At 45.0% G+C, this 20764-nt stretch overlaps 1 protein-coding gene across 1 annotated transcript; it reads left to right on the forward strand.

The window, feature by feature from the left end:
- Positions 1-15862: 15862 nt before the first annotated feature.
- Positions 15863-16894, forward strand: LOC134367902 (melanoma-associated antigen B4-like). Its single transcript, XM_063084561.1, has one exon. It carries the CDS (start codon positions 15863-15865, stop codon positions 16892-16894), a length of 1032 nt encoding a protein of 343 aa, XP_062940631.1.
- Positions 16895-20764: the final 3870 nt, after the last annotated feature.

Genomic DNA, 20764 nt, shown 5'->3' on the forward strand with positions numbered 1-20764 from the left:
AACACATGGACTCAAGAAAGAAAAAGAGTAATATTGTCAATGTTTGCTATCCTAACATCTTACTTTGTGTTTTATAAAATTAAAAGATAAATACCTACATGTGCCTGGTTTATTTATTGAAGAATATAGATTTGAATCATAACAAATTGGGCTCCGTGCTCTGAGGCTCACTTATTTCTCAGACATGAACTGAGCGTCTGCTCTTGGAAGGCTCCATGCTAGTATTGGGAGGGCTAAGAAAAAAAAGATCCAGATTCTGCTCTATTAAAAGGGCATTCAGTTAGGTTGTCTTGTATGTAATTGGGCAAAATCCAGGCAGGGTCTAGAGTTTGGGTGGTGGTTAAATGAATAAAAACAGGAGTGGTTTAGATGGAAGGGAAGCTGAGAGGGAGAGAAATTTAGAAACTTTGTGTTGCACTGACTGAGAAAGTCTACCTCACTCTGACACTGAATGATTTATTACGTTACAGGGAAATATCACTTAGTTTTCCTTGTTAAGCATCACTGTGTCTGATAGGGTTTTCTTTTTCACTATAATGCCACATAATCTCTGACATCTCCTGGATTGAAAAATAAATCCCAGTGTAGTGGATTGTAACATCAGGGGATGAATTAACTATGATAAGAACTGGCATTTTTTAAGTCTCAATACATAACAAGCATTATGTCATTGTGGACAGCTCCCACCTTTTAGAAAGTTAAATCTCTTCAAACAAACACGTAAGAGGCTGAGTCTGGCTGGTAGAGAGGTGGTATAAGTCAGTGTGTTTTTTTCTCTGACAGTACATCTGTCCTGGGGCCTCTGTCGTGTGTTACAGCTTCCCCATCTCACATCACTCCTGGACGGGCCCATTCTCTGCAAGATGTGTCGCAGGGAAACTGGTCAAGAGTTTTTAGAGCTATGGCAATCCCCAGGAAGTTTTTAACCAAGGGACAGGAGCCAAGATAAAGACCCCCAATATAGGAGGACTGGGAAGAACAACATGCCAGGCAGTTGTCAGCCTGAGCATCTCCTCACTTATTCTTCAAGGTTTTCAGGGACTTGTGAGTCCTACCTTAAGGAGGATGACCTCAGGTCTGTAGAGGGAGGAGTCTCAGTCTCTGACACATTGCAAATTGAGGACTCTGAATGAGAAATGAGGGAAGCACCTATCCAGAGCAGTGTGACCCATAGGCTCCTGACCCTGCTTTCATCCCACAGAATCTCAAAAGCCTTGGCAGGATGTGGCTGGACCTGATTTCCACTTTGGAGGTCTCAGGAAGGTGAATACCTTGGTCTGAGGCTGGCCAACTCAGGTCCATAGAGGGAGGATTTCCAAGGTGTGCCAGGAGTAAGTTAAGTACCCTGAAGAGTGCAAGAAACACCAAACCCCTCAGTAGGGACCCCACAAAATCCTCCCTATTGCCAGAACTGAGAGATTAAAGCATAAATGTCAGGCAGAGGCACCCTCATATCGTTCTCACTAGTAACAGAGAAGTGGGGGTCTTGGTCTGAAGGGGGCATTCCTAGCTCAGCAGAGGAAGTAAGTTTAGGCCTTCTTATGAGTCATATTTAGGATCCTGAGTGGACACTGAGTAGGACAATCCACCATAGGGCTTCGATCTGTCTACCACACCTGTCACGCTTGAGACATCATGGTAAGCTGTGGCCAGATAAGGCCACCCTCACTTCTTTTTATTTGGTCTCAGGAAGATACAGGCCTTTTATGAGGAGAGATCCTCAGGTCAAGAAAGAGGCGAGCTCCAGGTTCTCCTAGGAGTCAAATCAAGGAAACTGAGTAAGGAATGAAGGGACCATCCACCCTTGAATCGAGGGGACAACAAAGTGTCCAGTCCCTTGCACTCAACCCTTAAATTCTCAGGGCAAGATTTGAGGCTGAGGCTTCCCTATCACCTTTTTTTATTTTTTAATTTGGCCATCTATTTTATTATTATTATTATTGAAACACGTTGATTACATATTTGTGGGTACAGAGTTATATTTCATTACATGGATACAATGTGTGATGATCAAATCAGGGCAGTTGGCCTAGTCATCATTGCAAAACTTAATCATTTCTTTGCCTATCTCCTTTTTTAATTGACTATTTTTTTATAGCAGTTTTAAGGTCACAGCAAAACTAAGCAGAAAGTACGGAGAGTTATCATATACAGTTTGTCCCTACATACTCACAGCCTTTCTCATATAAACATCCCACTCCAGAGTGATACAGTTATTACAACTGATGAACCTGTATTGACACGTCATTATCAACCAAAGTCCGTAGTTTCCATTAGGGTTTATTCTTTGTGTTTTACACTTTCTGGGCTTTGACAAATGTATAATGACATGTATCCACCATTATAGAATCATACAGAATCGTTCCACTGCCCTAAAAATCCTCTGCGCTCTGCCTATTCATTTCTCACTACCCCCTAGCCCCTGGCAACCACTTATTTTATTTTTTTTTTTTACTGTCCCCATAGTTTTGCCTTTTCCAGAATACCGTATAGTTGCAATCATGCAGTATGACACCTTTCCAAATTGGCTGTTTTCACTTTGTAATATGCATCTGTTTTTCCTCCACGTCTTTTCATGACTTGACAGCTCATTTCTTCTTAGCACTGAATAATATTCCATTGTCTAGATGTACCACAGTTTATTTATCCATTTACTTACCGAAGGACATCTTGGTTGCTTCCCAGTTTTGGCAATTGTGAATAAAGCTGCTGTAGACATTCATGTACATATTTTTGAGTGGACATACATGTTCAACTCCTTTGGATAAATACCAAGGAGCACAATTGCTGGATCATATCGTAAGAGTGTGTACAGTTTCGTAAGAAACTTCCAAAGTGTTGTAGCATTTTGCATCCCCACTGGCTGTAGCATTTTGCATCCCCACTGGCAGTGAATGAGAGTTTCTGTTGCCCCACATCCTCAACAGCATTTGGTGTCATCAGTGCTTTGAATTTTGGCAATTTTAATAGGTATGTACTGGTATCAGGACATTGTTTTAATTTGTAGTTCTCTAATGACATGTGATGTTGAGCATCTTTTCATGTGCCTATATGCTGTCTATATATCTTATTTGTTTAGGTGCCTGTTCAGATCTTTTGCTCATATTTTAATTTGGGTTGTTCATTTCTTGTTGTTGAGTTTTAAGACTTTTTTCTATATTTTAGGAAACAGTCGTTTATCAGATGTCTTTTAAAAATATTTTCTCCCCTGAGAGTTTTTTTGTAGAGGCTTTAGGCTGTTCGATATATAGGATCATGTCATCTGAAAACAAGGACAGTTTGGCTTCAGCTTTCCCAATCTGGATGCCCTTTATTTTCTTCTCTTCTCTGTTTGCTCTGGTTAGTATTTCCAACACTATGTGGAATAGAAGTGGTGAGAGTGGGCATCCTAGTCTAGTTCCTGTTCTTAAAGGAAAAGCTTTCAGCTCTTAGAGTTGATAACTGATTTCAGCAAAGTTGCAGGATACAAAATCAACACACAAAAATCAGTAGCATTTCTATTCTCTAACAGTGAACATGCAGAAAGAGAAATCAAGAAAGCTTGCCCGTTTACAATAGCCACCAAAAAAATAAAATACTTAGGAATAGAGTTAACCAAGGATGTGAAAAATCTCTGTATTGAGAACTATAAACCACTGTTGAGAGAAATTAAAGAGGACACAAGAAGATGGGAAGATATCCCATGCTCTTGGATTGGAAGAATTAACATTGTGAAAATATCCATGCTACCCAAAGTGATCTACAAATTCAGTGCAATGTCCAATAAAATTCCAATGACATTTTTCTCTGAAATAAAAAAAAAAAAACTATCCAGATATTTCTATGGAATAACAAAAGACCATGAATAGCCAAAGCAATTTTAAGAAAAAGAAAAAGAAAGCTGGAGGCATAACACTACCTGACTTTAAACTATACTACAAAGCTATAATAACCAAAACAGCATGGTACTGGCATAAAAACAGACACATAGAATAGAGAATCCAGAAATCAACCCATACACCTACAACCATCTGATCTTTGACAAAGGCACCAAGTATACACACTGGGGAAGAGACCGCCTCTTCAGTAAATTGTGCTGGGAAAACTGGAAATCCATATGCAGGAGAATGAAACTAGACCCATACCTCTCACCATGTACCAAAACCAACTCAAGATCGATTAAAGAACTAAATATACATCCTGAAACATTAGAACTCCTAAAAGAAAACATAGGGGAAAGACTCCAGGAAGTAGGATTGGGTACAGGCTTCATGAATATGACCCCAAAAACACAAGCAACCAAAGGAAAAATAACCAAATGGGATTATATCAAACTAAAAAGCCTCTGCACAGCAAAAGAAACAATTAACAGTTAAAAGACAACCAACAGAGTGGGAGAAAATATTTGCAAAATATACATCTGACAAAGGATTAATATTCAGAACATACAAGGAACTCAAACAAGTTTACAGCAAAAAAAAAAAAAAAACATGTAACCCAATTTTTAAAAAATGGGCAAAGGAGCTGAATAATCATTTCTCAAAGGAAGATATACAAATGGCCAACAGAAACGTGAAAAAATGCACGGTATCACTCAGCATTCAGGAAATGCAAATCAAAACCCCTTTGAGATGCCATCTCACTCCAGTTAGGATGGCTAATATCAAAAAGACCGAGAATGATAAATGCTAGCAAGGTTGCAGAGAAAAAGGAACCCACCTACACTGTTGGTGGGACTGCAAAATGGTGCAGCCTCTATGGAAAATGGTTTGGAGATTCCTCAAACAATTTCAGATAGATCTACCATATGACCCAGCTATTCCACTGCTAGGAATATACCTAGAGGAATGAAAGTCATCATGTTGAAGGGATACCTGCACTCCAATGTTCATTGCAGCACTATTTACAATAGCCAAGATTTGGAACCAGCCCAAATGTCCATCATCAGATGAGTGGATACAGAAAATGTGGTATATATACACAGTGGAATACTACTCTGCTATAAAAAAAAAATGAAATACTACCATTCGCAGTAACATGGATGGACTTAGAAAAATTTGTATTAAGTGAAAGAAGTCAGACACAGAAAGAGAAATACCACATGTTCTCACTTATTTGTGGGAGCTAAAAATAAATAAGTAAATACACAAACGGGAAGGGCAGGGAAGAAGACACAACAATCACAATTGAACTTGTTAAGACAAGTGAGCAGATATGTTGATGGGTGGGAGTGGGGAGAGGGAGTGGGGAAGGAAGAATCAGTAAAGGGACATGAAAATCAACTACATTGTACTATTGATAAAATAAAATGAAATGAAATGAAAAATAAACAAAGAAAAAATACATTTCCTCCCCCTATGTGGGTTGTCTTCTTATTCTCTTGCTGGTACGTTTTGCAAAGCAGAAGTTCTAATTTAGTTAAGTTTGACTTATCCATTATTTCTTTCGCTGATACCTGTCATGTTTTACATCAGGTCTACAGGAAGTTAGATTCTTGCTCTGAAGGGCCACTCATCAGTCAGAAAAAGGGAGAGTCCATGGCCCTACATGGTGTGCAGATGTGGACCCTGAGAACTTAGGACCTAAGAGAGGGCCCCACTGAGCATTTAGCATTAGGTGTTCCCGTACAGGGGTGGTGGCTTGGTTAAGGTGCCCCTACACTTCTCTCACCTGGGTCACAGGGAGCCTACAGTATCAACTTCAGAGCAGCAATAAGAAGAGATCCAGGCCCTGTCAAGAGTTGACATGATAATCCTGTAGGTAAACACAAAGAATCCCCTCTACTCCAGAACACAGGGGGGCCCACTACCAGCCCTGCAGTCACCAAGTCAGTAATAGGCAGGGCTGGCAGGCTACAGCCTAAGGCACTCTATAACTTCCTCCACTAGGTTCCCAGGGGACAGGCTGTCCAAGTACAGAAGCTCAGTGGGTTCTTAGTGCAGTGCCCTCAAGGAAACTTGCAGAGGTGGCTTCCTAAAAGCCAAGGTGGTATTTCCCTGATAAAGGAAGTAACAGGACCTCATTCTCCCTCCTGCGGGTGCCCACATCACCTGACCTGCCCACACGCCTGCCTGCTGTCCCTGAGCACAGTCATTATGCCTCAGGGTCAGAAGAGTAATCTCTGTGCACTTGAGAAACTTTGCCAGGCCTGAAGTGAGACCCAGTCTCAAGGGTGCTACAGATTCTGCAGTAGAAAAAGAAGAGTTCCCCTTCTCATTCTCTTCCCAGAGCACACCTGTTGTCATTCCCCAAGATTCTCAGAAAGCCTCATCCACCATCACTACTTCTGCAGGTTTTTCATGCACAAGATCTGATAAAGTTGCTTAGAGCCAAGGTGAGGGAAATGCAAGTTCCTCTGAGGCTCCACCTTTCACTGAGAGCTCACGCCAGGATCCTCTAACCAGGAAGGCAGGAATGTTGATGCAGTTCCTGATGTACAAGTATAAAATGAAAGAGCCCATTATGAAGGCAGAGATGCTAAAGGTTCTCAACAAAAAAGTACAAGGAGCACTTCCCTGAGATTCTCAGGAGAGCCTCTGATCTCATGGAGCTGATCTTTGGCTTTGACTTAAAGGATTCAACCCCAGAAATCACTCCTATACCCTTGTCAGCAAGCTAAATCCCACCGATGATGGGAGCCTGAGCGGTTGCTGAGGCTTTCCCAGGAATGGGCTTCTAATGCCTCTCCTGGGTGTGATCTTCTTAAATGGCAACTGTGCCTCCGAGGAAGAGATATGGGAATTCCTGAATACGTTGGGAGTCTGTGATGGGAAGAGGTACTTCATCTTTGGGGATGCCATGAAGCTCATCGCCCAAGATCTGGTGAAGGAAAAATACCTGGAGTACCAGCAGGTGCCTAACAGTCATCCTCCAAATTATCAATTCCTGTGGGGTCCAAGAGCCCATGCTGAAACCAGCAAGATGAAAATCCTGGGGTTTTGGGCCAAGTTCAATAACTCCACTCCTAGTGCCTTCCCATCCCATTATGAAGAGGCTTTGAGGGATGAGAAAGAAAGAGCTGCAGCCAGAGCTGCAGCCAGTGCCGCCACTACTGCCAAAGCCAGTCCTAGTCCTAAGGCCAAGTCCGGCTGCTGCTTTTACCCCTACTGACCTCTGAGACAGATACTTCACTTTCTAGTTGAAAAGGTCTGTTATCTTCTTTGTTCCTGTTATGCATGAATAACTAACTTGTTGCTTTACTTTTTGTATTTTTGCAGTAATGATTTTTTTAAACAGGTTTTTATTTAGATTCGGAATATAAGTTTATAAATGACATGGATCATACATTTATTGCTGCTTATCAGGTTTAGTAATAAGAGTTTTGTTTTCTGAAATACAAATTGAAAATCTTTAAATCATCTTGGTGATACATAGCAAGTTAACATGGCATTGGAGTAAGGATATTCTAAAAATTTTAAAGAACTTCCCAGTAAAATAGTTAGGATCAGAAGATGGGAGAGAAGAAAAGTAAAAGTTGGTCCATTTTTGGTTTGACTTACTCCGTTTATTCCTTTTTTTCATAAATTTAAAAGTTATATACCTGAATTTGCTTAGGTTATTCAAGAATGTGTGAGATTTTGGCCAAGGTCCATGATACTGCCCCCAGTGTCTTCCTGTCCCATTATGAAGAGACATTGAGAGATGAGGGAGAGAGAACCTGAGCCAGAGTTGAAACCAGGACTGGTACTACTGCCACGGCCAGGACACATTCGAGGGCCATGTTCAGCAGCTTCTCCCACTCCTAGTGAAGTCTGAGGCATAGTCTTCCCTCTCGGTTAAAGAAAACAGTCAACCTTCAAATCACTGGAGGGCCAAAGTGGGGCTGGTGGGAACACGGTATATAACATCTTTGTTCCTGTGCAATATTTGTGAATTGGACATTTATCTTTTCTTTTTTCCTGTTTTTAAATGTTCTTTCTTTTAATTGCAAGCTTATTTAGCTTCAGAATCTGCTTATCAATGACACAAATCACACATTTCTTGGAGAATGTCAGATTGAAGAATGAGAATTTTAGTATTATGTAAAACAACCTGAAAATCTTGAATCATTTTTTGTGATCCAGGACAAGATAATATAACATTGCACTATGGATTTTATGAAAAAGAAAATTATACCACGATAAACTTGGTGGGATCTGAGGTAAAGAAAAAAAAAAGTAAAAGTTGGTTTACTTTTATTCCTTTTAGTCTTTCTTTGTAAAATTGAAGTATATGTACCCGGATTGGCTTAGCTTTTGCAGGAATGTAGGAGATATTAAATTGTAATAAAACTGACTTCTTGCAGCTGTTCTTTGGAAGGCACCTGTGTAGTACTGGAGAAGCTGAGAAAAATAGGCTCAACCCTTGCCCATAGAATTTTGGAGTCTAAGAGCAGCTTTCATATAAAGAAGGTGTTGAGATAATTTCTAAGGTTTAAAGATAAGTAAAAAGAGGGGATAATCTGGCCATCACATCTTGGGCGGGAGTGGTGACAATCAGCTCTGTAGCCCATGAATATTTATAACCAATAATAAAAGAAGAGGGGATAAGAAGTGTCTGGGGTGGGAGATTTCCAGATGAGGAATCTTGTGTAAATGTTTTGAGGCGATGTAATTTGAGACTTTGGCCAACTGAACAATCCTCAGTGGGAGGTAATTTTAAGTTAGCTGCATGTTGGCTAGAGGAGGCCATGGGAGTGCTGAGTAGGGGCCAGACACCCAGATGGTGTGTCTCAGAGTTGAGAAACCAAGCCTGGAATGGGAAATTGCCCTTAACAGTTACTTTGGAACTATGGGTAAACCAGAGAAAATCTCCAACTGGGGCAGGGATGGAAAGTGTTCTGTGCTCTTGTCCCAGTGCAGGTGAACACAAAGCACAAGTTGAGTGTTTTATCCACATTGTCTCCAGGGAGTTTCTGAGAAGTAAGTGTGATATTCTTTTGAGGTTGGAAATGCAGAAGCCCTTGGACTGGTACTCTTTGCCATGGGCTGAGGAGCCAGAGCCCATCCCATTAAAAGGGCGCTCAAATTTTTTCACTTCCTTCCATGTTTTTTGCATTGGCAAACTCTAAGAGAGATCTAGATTTTGGGTAGTGGCAAAATTAATGAAAATAGAATTGGAGAGTTGATCTTTGAACCAACTTCTAGAAGATTTGAGTTTTATTCAGCTGGGAAAAGACACTTCCACATTCAAAATACGATTTAATGAGAAAAATTTACTTAGCATTTTTTTGTAAGCAGCAATTAGGGCTGATTTGTTGTTCCATGTCGTAGAGTGCTGTATGTTGTCTGCTTCTCTGCTATGTCTTGGATTTAAAAATAATCAGCAGAATGGATGGTGTTCTCTGTGGTCGGAATAATCATAGTAATAACAGGCATTGTTTAATGTTTCAGTAAACTCCAGGCACTGTGCCAGGTGCTTTCAACACATTAAGCACATTTCACCAATCCTACAAGACAGGGCTTATCAAACCCACTTCACAGATGAAAAGCCTGAGGCTCAGAGTTTGGTAATGTGCCTAGTTCACACACCTAGAAAATGATACGGTTGAGAACAGACCCCTGGTCTGAATTTCTCCAGAGCTCACACTGTTCCACTCCTCCCAAACTGAGGCTGACCATGAGTTGCTTAATTCACTTTCTCCTACTGCTCCAAAATGTATCTCAGGTGATGAAAAGGACTCTTTGCCCAAGACACTGAATTAGAATAATAACCAAGCAATAAAAACATGAAAATAACTGAGAGGCGTGAATTAAGAAGAGAAAGAGAATACTGGATGACAATATAATCATCTACATATGCAAAATCAGATAATCTCAAAGGATCAAGAGCTCGCAGGATCATCTGGTTTCACTCTTTTCTGTAAAAAGTAAATCTTTTAGATCTATACTTTGTCTGGTTGATGAAGAGAAGGAATAGATCAGCGTATTTTTTCTCTGACAGCACAACATCTGTCATGGGTTCCCTGACTTGCAATGCAGTTTCCCAACATCGCATCACTCCTGGGAAGGGATCCCTTTTTTGCAATGTTTGCGGAGAGAAAATTGTTCAAGATTTTGCAGGAATATGGAGCATTCCCGGAAGACTTTAATCAAGAAACGGGAGCCAAGATGAGAACCCCTATGAATGAGGACACGGGAGAAAAACACTCCAAAATATAGGGATCATCCAGAGCCTCGAGCAGGGTGACTTCAGTTCAGTAAGAGAGAGTCTCAGGCTCTGATAAACGTAAAAGTGAGGACCATGAATGAGAAATGATGGAAGAACCCAGCCAGAACTGTGGGGTCCTGTAGAGTCATGTTGCCCCCGCCATCTGTTCTTGCAGATCCCCAAAGGACTGTGATCATATGAGAATCCCTCTGACTTCTAGCTCAGAAATCTCAGGAAGGCAGGACCTTGATGTGACAGAAGCAGGTTCACATAAACAGAGGGTGGAGCTAAAATACTGGTCACTTGTCAAGGTGAGTACCGGAATGTGGACTATGGGTAGCACCCACACTGTAAGAGGAGGCTCCACAAAGTCCCCTCTGCTGTCGGCGCTAGGAAGCCCCGGGCGGAGATGCCAGGCTGATTTCTCCCTGGAAAATCTCAGGTAGGTGAAGGCTTCTCTAATGGGGGTGGCCTCAGTTTTGCAGAGGGAGGCGACCTAGGCACTAACAAAAGTCAGTGTGAGGACTCTAAGTCTTATGAGGGGACCCTCATCAGCAAAGGGGACCCCACAGAACCCCTCCTCCGTTTTGCGGCAACAGACAGAGCTACCATGCGGAGATGCCCCTCATTTCCGCCTGGAAGGTCTCAGGGAAAGGAAGACGTGGGTCTAATGGGCATGGTTCCAGTTCTGCAGGGGCAAGAGTCTTGGACAAACCAGAGTCAAGGTGAGGACCCTGAGTGCTGAAGAGAGGACCTCTCCCCAAAAGAGGGCGGCTCACAGAGCCCCGCACCTGCTGTCAGGCCTCTGCAGCTCAGGCAGGGGTGGCTGTGTGTGGCGTGCCCAGATTTCCTCTCTAGGGACTCAGGGAGGTAAGGGCTTTGTTTGGAGGGTGGCGGACTCTGGTCACTAGAGGGAGGAATCCCAGGCTCCACTAAAATATCAAGGCAATGACCCTAAGTGTGGACCGAGGGACCACCGACTCCAGAACAGCGGGGCCCAAGGTGTTCCACCCCTGCTGTCAGGCCTGTGAGGCCCCGGGCAGCCACAGCCGGATGTGGCAAACCCTTGTTTCCGCTTCTCTGAGAGGCGGGGTGTCTGAGAGGTCGGGTGTCTGAGAGTCGGGGTGTCTGAGAGGGGCGGTGTCGGAGAGGTGCCGCGTCTGAGAGGCCGGGCCTCCAGTCTCAGGAAGGTGACTTCCCAGGACCGGTCTGAGGTCAAGGTGAGGACCCTAAATGTGGACTGAGGGGACCACCACCCACCCACAATCAGGCAGCCCCTCACTAAGTCCCGTCCCTGTGGTCGGCCCTGGAAGGCCGGATGTGGCTCATCCTCACTTCCGCTTTTCTGAAAGGTGGGGCATCTGAGAGGTGCGGCGTCTGAGAGCCGGCATCTGGGAGGCACGGCATCTAAGAAGTGCGGTGCCTGAGAGGCCGGGCGTCCAGTCTGCAGACAGTGACTTCCCAGGACTGATCCACAGTCAAGGTGAAGACCCTAAATGTGGACTGAGGGGACAACCACCCACCCACAATCAGGCGGGCCCTCACTAAGTCCCGTCCCTGCGGTTGGCCCTGGGAGGCCCTGGCAGCCACAGCTGGATGTGGCTCACCCTTGTTTCCACTTCTCTAAAAGGTGTAGTGTCTGAGAAGTGGCGCGTCTGAGAGGTGGAATCTGAGAAGCACGGCGTCTGAGAAGCGTGGCTTGTGAGAGGCCAGGAGTCCAGTCTGCAGAGGGTGACTTCCCAGGACTGGTCTGAGGTCAAGGTGAGGACCCTAAATTTGGACTGAGGGGACCACCACCCACCCACAATCAGGCGGGCCCTCACTAAGTCTCAGCCCTGGGAGTTCCTGGGAGGCCCCGGGAGGCTGGATGTGGCTCATCCTCGCTTCCGCTTTTTGGAGAGGCGGGGTGTCTGGGAATCGCAGAGTCTGGGAGGCCAGCTGTGGCTCGTCCTTGCTTCCGCTTTTCGGAGAGGCGGGGTGTCTGAGAATCGCGGAGTCTGGGAGGCCAGCTGTGGCTCATCCTCGCTTCCGCTTTTCGGAGAGGCGGGGTGTCTGGGAATCGCGGAGTCTGGGAGGCGCGGCGTCTGGGAGGCCCTGGGAGGCCAGCTGTGGCTCGTCCTCGCTTCCGCTTTTCTGAGGGGCGGGGCATCTGAGAGGCCATGTCTGAGAGTCTTGTAGTCCGGTCCGCCGAGGTTGAATTCCCAGGACTGGTCTGAGGTCAAGGTGAGGACCCTGAGTGTGGACTCTGGGGACCACTGCTCACCCACAACAAACGGGGCTGCACTAAGTCTCACCCCTGCGGTCGGTCGGCCTTGGGAAGTCCCGGGAGAGCTGTCCGGCAGAGTTGTGCCTGAAAAGTCTAAGCAACTGGTGGGCCTTTATCTAAGGGAGTACCCCTTTTTTGCATAAGGAAGAGACCTAGGTCCTAACTAGAGTCAAGGTGAGGGCCCTGTGGGCTAAATGAGGGAATCTCTCCCTAGTGGATGTAACAAAGCAAAGCAGAGCCACTGCACTCGGTTCTGGGAGGCTCTGGTGTGTGGAGTACTGACTTTATTCAGGGAGGTGAGGGCTTTGTTTGCAGGCTGGTGGACTCAGGTCAGTAGAGGGAGGAATTCCAAGCTCTCATGAGATACCAAGGTGAGGACCCTGAGTGTGGATTGAAGGGATCACCTCTTATCCATAACGAAGGGGTCCCCATAAGCCTCTGTGGTTGGCACTGGGAAGCCTCAGGAAAGCTGTCTGGGAGAGTTCTGCCTGGAAAGTGTCAGGGAGGGAGGGAAGTACCTTGGTCTTAGAACTTAGTCCTCATTCTGCAGATGGTGGAGACCTAGGCCTTAACTGGAGTCAAGGCGAGAACTGTGAGGGCTAATGAGCAGACCTCTACCCAAAAGAGGGAGCCACACTGAGCAGTGCCCCTGCACTGGGCTCTAGGAGGTCTCGGGCAGAGTAGACAAATTTGGAGTAACCTCACTTCCCGTCTAAAGACTAACGGATTTGAGGGCCACATTCAAGGCCCACATCTGCTGTCCAGCAATAAGAGGCTCAGGGTAGAGCTGACAGGCTGAGATGCCCTTATTTTTTCCAGAGGTAGTCTCAGGGAGGTGAGGGCCTTGGTCTAATGGGATAGGCCCAATTCATCAGAGGTACCCAGTCCCTAACAGGTTTTAAGGCTGTGACATTGAGTAATGATGAGGGCACCCCTCCCAGAAAGGAGGGGGCCGCAGAGAGGCCCACCCCTGTTGTCAGACCTGGACATGATGATTCGCACTTAGTTTTCCCAGGGCATCTCATGGAAGTAAAAGACTAGGTCACAGGGAACAGCCTCAGGTCAGCATGAGAAGGATTTCCAAGTTGTTCCAGATGTCATGGTGAGAACCCTGAGGACTGTGGGGACCTTCCACCCCATATCAGTGAGGGCCACACAGAATTCTCCCTACTGTGAGCCCTGGAAAACCCCAGGCAGATACGTCAGGTACAGGTGCCCATCAGTTCCCACTCAGGGGTAACAGAGAAATGAAGGTCTTGGTCAGAGGATGATAGTCACACAACAGCAGAGGGAAGATCTAAGGCCCTCTCATTAGTCGAATTTATTTATTTATTATTTTTTATTTATTTATTTTTATTATGAATATTCATGAGATACAAAACTCATTGTCACCCCTCGTGCCCATGATGTGAGGGCCAGATTCCTACTGGCAACATACCCATTACCAGAAATTACGTTTGTACCCTGTGTCCCCCGCCCAATTATCCCCCAGCCTCCCTCTCCCTCCTCCTTTCCCCCCACTCCACTTTGTAGCCCTAGGAATGATTCCTCCATCTTTAAGACCAACACACTACTGTGGTCTTTCTTTCCTTCTTTCTCTCTTAGCTCCCACTTATGAGTGAGCACATGTGGTATTTATCCCTCTATGCTTTGCTTATTTCACTCAACATAAGTTTCTCCAGGTTCATCCATGTTGTTGGAAATGGGAGTATTTCATTATTTTTTATGGCAGAATAGTATTCTATGGTGTATATATACCACAGTTTCCTTATCCAGTCATCCATCGTTGGACGTTTAGGTTGGTTCCATGTCTTGGCTATTGTAAACAGAGCTGCGATGAACATGGGAGTGCAGGTATCCCTTCGACATGATTATTTCCATTCCTCTGGGTATATACACAGAAGCTGGATTGCTGGATTGTATGAAAGATCTATCTATAGTTGTTTGAGAAACATCCATATTGTTTTCCATAGTGTTTGTATTAATTTACATTCCCACCAACAGTGTAGGAGTGTTCCGTTCTCTCCACACCCTCACCAGCAATTTTTATTCACCATCTTTTTGATTATAGCCAGTCTAACTGGGGTGAGGTGGTATCTCGGTGTAGCTTTAATTTGCATTTCCCTGATGACTAGTGATGTTGAGCATTTTTTCATGTATCTGTTGGCCATTTGTATGTCTTCCTTTGAAAAATGTCTATTCAGCTCCTTTGCCTATTTTTTAATCGGGTTATTTGTTTTTTTACTGTATAATTGCTTGAGTTCCATGTATATTCTGGACATTAATCCCTTGTCAGATGCATAGTTAGCAAAAATTTTCTCCCGCTCTGTAGGTTGTCTTTTCACTCTGTTGATTGTTTCCTTTGCTGTGCAGAAGCTTTTTAGTTTGATGTAGTCCCATTTGTTTATTTTTTCTTTTGCTGCTTGTGCTTTAGGGCTCATGTTCATAAAGCCTGTGCCCAGACTTAGTTGCTGAAGTGTTTCATTAGTCAAATTTAAATACTGAGTTGGGACCCTGTGTACATAGGGACCAGTTATCAAAGGGCAATAACCTGCCTGTCACAGCTCTCATTCTGCGGAAGACCACATTTGGTCAAATAAGGCCACCCTCACTTACTTCTATTCGGTCTCAGGAAGGTTGGCTCTTGCTATGAGGACACAGGCCTCAGTTCAAGATAAAGGGGAGCTCCCCTGCTGGGAGCCAAATTAAGGAATCTGAGTGAGGACTCGAGGAACCCAACCCTGAATAAAGATGTCAAATAATCCATCTCAACCTTGTGTTTTTAGCCCTAAAAAGCACAGGGGAGGGCTGTCAGGTGGAGCATCCCCCTCATTTTTTTTAAATCAGACCTAAGGGAGGTGAGATCCTTAGTCTGAAGGATCACAGTCAGAAGAAGTGGATGATGCCGAACCTTATGTGGAGACAAAATGAGGTCCCTAAACAAGAGCTGAGGAATCCAGTTAGCCAAGACAGAATCAACTCCACTGAATTCTCAGCAGTGGGTGTCCCCCGTCAGGGAAGTAGACTGAGACACCCCTTCAATTCCTCTTTATGGGTACCAGGGAGCTTTGAGAAGTCAACTCAGAGTAGCACAGGGGAGTGACCCAGGCCCTGCCAAAAGTCAGTATGCTAATTTCAAAGGTGCCTGAGAGGACCTCAAAGACCAAAAGACAGGGGAACCCACTGCCAGTATCTGCTGTCACCCCAGCAAGCTCAAAGCATGGCCATCATGATGGAGCCTGAAACTCACTCTGAGGGTCTTATGGTTTCTATATGGGTTCCCAGGGGATAGGCTGAAGAGAAAAGCAGAAGCCCTGTGGGTTCCTAGAGCAGTCACCTCACGGAAATCAGCAGAAGTGGCTTCCAAAAAACCAAGATGGTATCTCCCTGATACAGGTGCTCAAGGAATATTTTTCTCCCTCCTCCAGGTGCCCTCATCACCTGACTTCCTTCCCACATTCCTGCCTGCTGTCCCTGACCACAGTCATCATGCCTCGGGGCCGAAAGAGTAAGCTCCGAGCCCGTGAGAAACACCACCAGGCCCAAAGTGAGACCCAGGATCTTCAGGGTGCTCAGGCCGCTGCAGCAGAGGAAGAGTCCCCTTCCACTTCCTCTCTTGTTTTGGGGGTTACTCCCCCTGGCTCCCCTGCTGCTGGCATTCCCCAGAAGCCTCAGGGAGCCCCCCACACCCCCACTGCTGCTGTGGGTGTTTCACGCAAGAGATCTGGTAAAGGTGCCAAGGGTAAAGGTGAGGGAAGAAAAAATTCCTCCCAGGCCTCAACCTCCACTGAGAGCTCACACCATGATCTTCTAACCAGGAAGGCAGGAATGTTAGTGCAGTTCCTAATGTACAAGTATAAAATGAAAGAGCCCATTATGAAGGTAGAGATGCTGAAGGTTGTCAGCAAAAGGTACAGGGAGCAATTCCCTGAGATCCTCAAAAGGGCCTGTGAGCGCATAGAGCTGGTCTTTGGCCTTGACTTGAAGGAAGTCAACCCCAGAAATCACTCCTATACTCTTGTCAGCAAGCTAGATCTCTCCGATGGTGGAAGCCTGAGCGATTGCTGGAGACTTCCTAGGAACGGGCTTCTAATGCCTCTCCTGGGTGTGATCTTCTTAAACGGCATGTGCGCCTCCGAGGAAGAAATCTGGGAATTCCTGAATACGTTGGGAGTCTATGATGGGAAGAGTCATTTCATCTTTGGGGATGCCAGGAAGCTCATCACCCAAGATCTGGTGAAGGAAAGGTACCTGGAGTACCAGCAGGTGCCCAACAGTGATCCTCCATGCTATCAGTTCCTGTGGGGTCCAAAAGCCCATGCTGAAACCAGCAAGATGAAAGTCCTGGAGTTTTGGGCCAAGGTCAGTTATAGTGCTCCTATTTCCTTCACAAACCTTTATGAAGAGGCTTTGAGAGATGAGGAAGGAAGAGTTCAAGCAAGAGCTGCAGCTGGAAGTGGCACTTCTGCCAAAGCCAGTCTGGGTCCCAGGGTTGAGTCCAGCAGCTGCTCTCACCCCTAGTGACATCTGTGGCACATTCTTCACTTTCTGGTTGAGAAGGCCTGTTACCTTCTTTGTTCTTGTTTTGCGTGAATAACTTACTGACTAATCTGTTTTGTGTGAGTGTGTGTGCGTTTTCAACTGGTGTTGCTTTCAGAATATAAGCTTATGAATGGCATGGATCATATTTTATTGCTGCTTATCAAGATTAGTAGTAAAAGTTTTGCATTTTGAAATACAAATTGGCAATCTTTAAATTATTTTTGTGATCAAGAACAAGTTAACATGGCATTGAAATAGGACTATCCTTGGAAATGTGAAAGACTGCACAGTAAAGTAGTTGAGATCAGAAGACAGAGAAAAACAGTAAAAGTTGGTCAGTTTTTGGTTGGCTTTAGCCTTTCTTTTTCTTTTCATGGATTTAAAAGGTACATGTCTGGATTTGCTAATGTTATGCAAGAGTGTGTAGAAATTAAATCATATTGAATTAGACTTCTTGTTCATGGCTCTTACTTTACCCAAACATTAGTTGAGCATCTGCTCTTTGGAATGGAAGTCTTCATGCTTGTACTGGGAATGTTTAGTCAAAGAAAACTCAGCTCTTGCTCAGGCAATTATAGATTCTAGAAGCTATCATTATGGAAGAGGATGAAATACTTTCTCCTTCATAAAGTAAAAAGCAGGGTATAGAGGGGACAAAGGAAAAGTATTGCTTAGATTTTATTGCTAAGCAGCATTTTGGCTGTTTTTGTTTGTTTGTCCTAGGATGCTGGGTATTCTCTAACATGTCCTGGATAAAAACAAACAAACAAACAAACAACAACAAAAAAAAACCCCAGCCAGATGGATGGTAATGTCTCAGGTCAAAATCATCATAGTAATAACTGCCACTCCCTAATGTTTCAATGCAAGACAAGCACAGCCACAGATGCTTTGCATACATTACATATATTTCTACCAGTCCTCCAAGACAGGACTTATCACACCTGCTTCATAGAGCTTGGTAATATGCCCATGTTCATAAGTGCAGTAAGTAAAAGGGTTGGGACTATACCCCTGGTATGAATTACTCTAGAGCCCACAGTCTTCCACTCCTCCCATCCTAAAGCACACTCTGTGTCTCTTATTTCAATTTTCTTCTCAGTACTCCAAAATGTGTGTCAGGTGATAAAAAGATTCACCTTGTGCCCGAACTCCTGGTTTTGGAATACATAACCAGTGCAACAAGAATGCCAAAATAACTGAGAGTATACATAAAGAAAAGAAAGAGACAATATTTAGTGACAGTATGATTATATTCCTAATGTTACATAACTCTAAAAGGTCAGGGGCTCCCCTTATCATCCTAAACAACCTCTTCCCTGTAGAAGGTAAATCTGTTAGGGCAGGAGTTACATGAGAATCTAAGTCTAGCTGATGAAGAGAAATATCTCTGACACCCCACCACCTGTCCCGGGCCCCCTGCCTTGTCTGCAGCCTTTTCATCTCACTCCATTGCTGGGACAGGCACCCATTCTCTGCAAGGTTTGCAGAGGGAAAACTGCTCGAGAGTTTGCAGGGATATGTTGTTTTCCAGGAAGCCTTCAAACCAACGACAGAGCCAAGATGAGGGCTGGGAAAACCGACATCCCAGGTAGGAGTACTGGGGAAACCAACATTCCAGGATATGGCAGGGGGGGTGGGTCACAGAGAGACCAGCCTGTCCACTTGCAGGCACTGATGGTCCCAAACAGATCTGTCAGTCAGAGCATCCCCTTCTATATTCTTCAGGCTTCTGAGGGATATAGGGACAGCATCCTTAGGTCAGTATTTTAGGTCTACAGAGGAAAGAGTTCCTGCCTCTCATAGAAATGAAGGTGATAAACCTGAATGAGGGTGACGGAAGGACCCAGCCAGAACAGTAGGATCCCATAAAGTCACATCCTGATTGTTAGCCCTTCAAAGTCTGGAACTGTCCTGGTTGTTTGTGGCTGACACTGACTTTCAGTGAGGACTTTCAGCAAGGTGAGGACTTTGGTCTGAAGGCCGTGGCCTCAAGTCATCAGAGAATGGAGTTCCAAGAAGGGCGCAGAATCAAGGTGAAGACGTTGCATGTGGACATAGGGACCACTCAACTCACAACTGACAGGGCTGCACCTAGTCCCTCCCCTGGTGTTAGTTGTGGGAGGCCCAGGGAAGAGCTGGCATGCTCAGATGCCCCTGACATCTGCCTGGAGGGTCTCAAGGAGATTAGGGACTTGGTTCATAGGTGGCCATCCAGTTCAGCAGAGAGTGCAATACCAGGTTATGATAGGTGTCCAGGTAAAATTCCTATATGAGGAATGAGACAACCAACTAACCCAAAAGTGAACAGAGGACAGAGGTGTCCTTAGAAAGTCCTGCCTCCGAAGTAAGCTCTGGGAGGTCACAGGCAGAGTTTTCAGACTGAGGTTACCCCTCATTTTCTGAGGGGGGAGGTCTCAGAGATATGAAGTTCTTGGACTAATGGGGAAGACCTCATTCAGCAGAGAGGAGACTCACTCTTCAGCAGGAGTCAACATGATGATACTGAGTGACAAGGAGGAGACCCCTCCCAGAAAGAAGAGGGCACCTAGAACCCTGTGCTTCTTGTCAGACCTGAGAGACCTGGGCACGGTGTCATGATGAGCCATGCTCACTTCCTCCCAGGTCATCTCACAGAGATAAGGAACCTTGACAAAGGGAGCAGCTTCAGGTCAGCACAGAGAGGATTTCTAGGTTGCGCCCGGAGTCAAGGTGAGGATCCTGAAGACAGAGGGGAACACCTACCTCATAATACTGGGGACAACACAGATGCCTTCCACTACCGATAGCCTAGGGAGACCATGAGCGGTTGAGTCCAGATGAGACAAATTTTACTTCTTCTTAGGTGGTATCAGGGATTTGGGAGCCTTAGTATGAGGAGATAGGCCTCATGTCAAGACAGGGATGATTTCCAGGTTGTCAGGAGTCAGGGTGAGGACACTGAAGAGACTGGGACAACACATCCCATATCAGTGGGAGCCATGCAGAATCCTCCCTACTGTCAACCTCAAAGACCAAGCAGAAATGTCAGGTGAAGGTATTCATCAGTTCCTGCTCAGGAGTAACAGGGAAGTGAGAGTCTTGATCTTATGGTGGTCATCCATGTCAACTGAGGGAGAAGTCATAGGCCTGCCCAGGAGTTAAATTGGGGACTCTGAGTTGGAATCCTGTGTGAAATCACCCATTATAGGGCCTTAACCTGCCTGCCACAGCTTTCATTCTTGTGAGACCATGAGCAGGTGTGTAGCCAGATGCTATGGGTTAAATATGTCCCCCAAAAGTTCATGTAATAGAAACTTGATCCCCATTGTAACAGTGTTAAGAGGGAGGGAAATCCAATTATGACAATTGAAAAGTGGAGCCTTTGAAAGGTGATTGGATCATGAGGACTGTGCCCTGGTGAATGGATTGATCCATTCATGGAGTAATGGGTGCTCTTCTGATGGCTTAATAAGGAGAATAAGTGAGAAATTTAGCTCTCTTTTGCTCATGCCATCTCTTGCCGTGTGACACCCTGAATTGCTGTAGAGAGTCACCACCCAGAAGAATGTACTCACCACTTGCGTTCCCAGGACTTCGGACTTCCCAGCCTCCAAAACTATAAGAAATGTTTCGTTTTCATTATACCCAGTTTCAGGTATTCTATTATAAGCAATAAAAGTTGACCAATACACCAGAGAAGGCCGTTATCACTTCCTCCTGTTGGGTCTCATGGAGGTGCAGGCCTCACTATGAGGAGATATCCTCAGTTCAAAAAAGGAGGGGAGCCCCAGACACTATATAAATAGAGGAACCTCAGTGAGGACTGAGAGGACCACACGCTCTTGAATAGAGGGGACAACAAAGTGT

Source organism: Cynocephalus volans, chromosome X (genome assembly GCF_027409185.1).
Source record: "Cynocephalus volans isolate mCynVol1 chromosome X, mCynVol1.pri, whole genome shotgun sequence".
Classification (NCBI taxonomy): domain Eukaryota; kingdom Metazoa; phylum Chordata; class Mammalia; order Dermoptera; family Cynocephalidae; genus Cynocephalus; species Cynocephalus volans.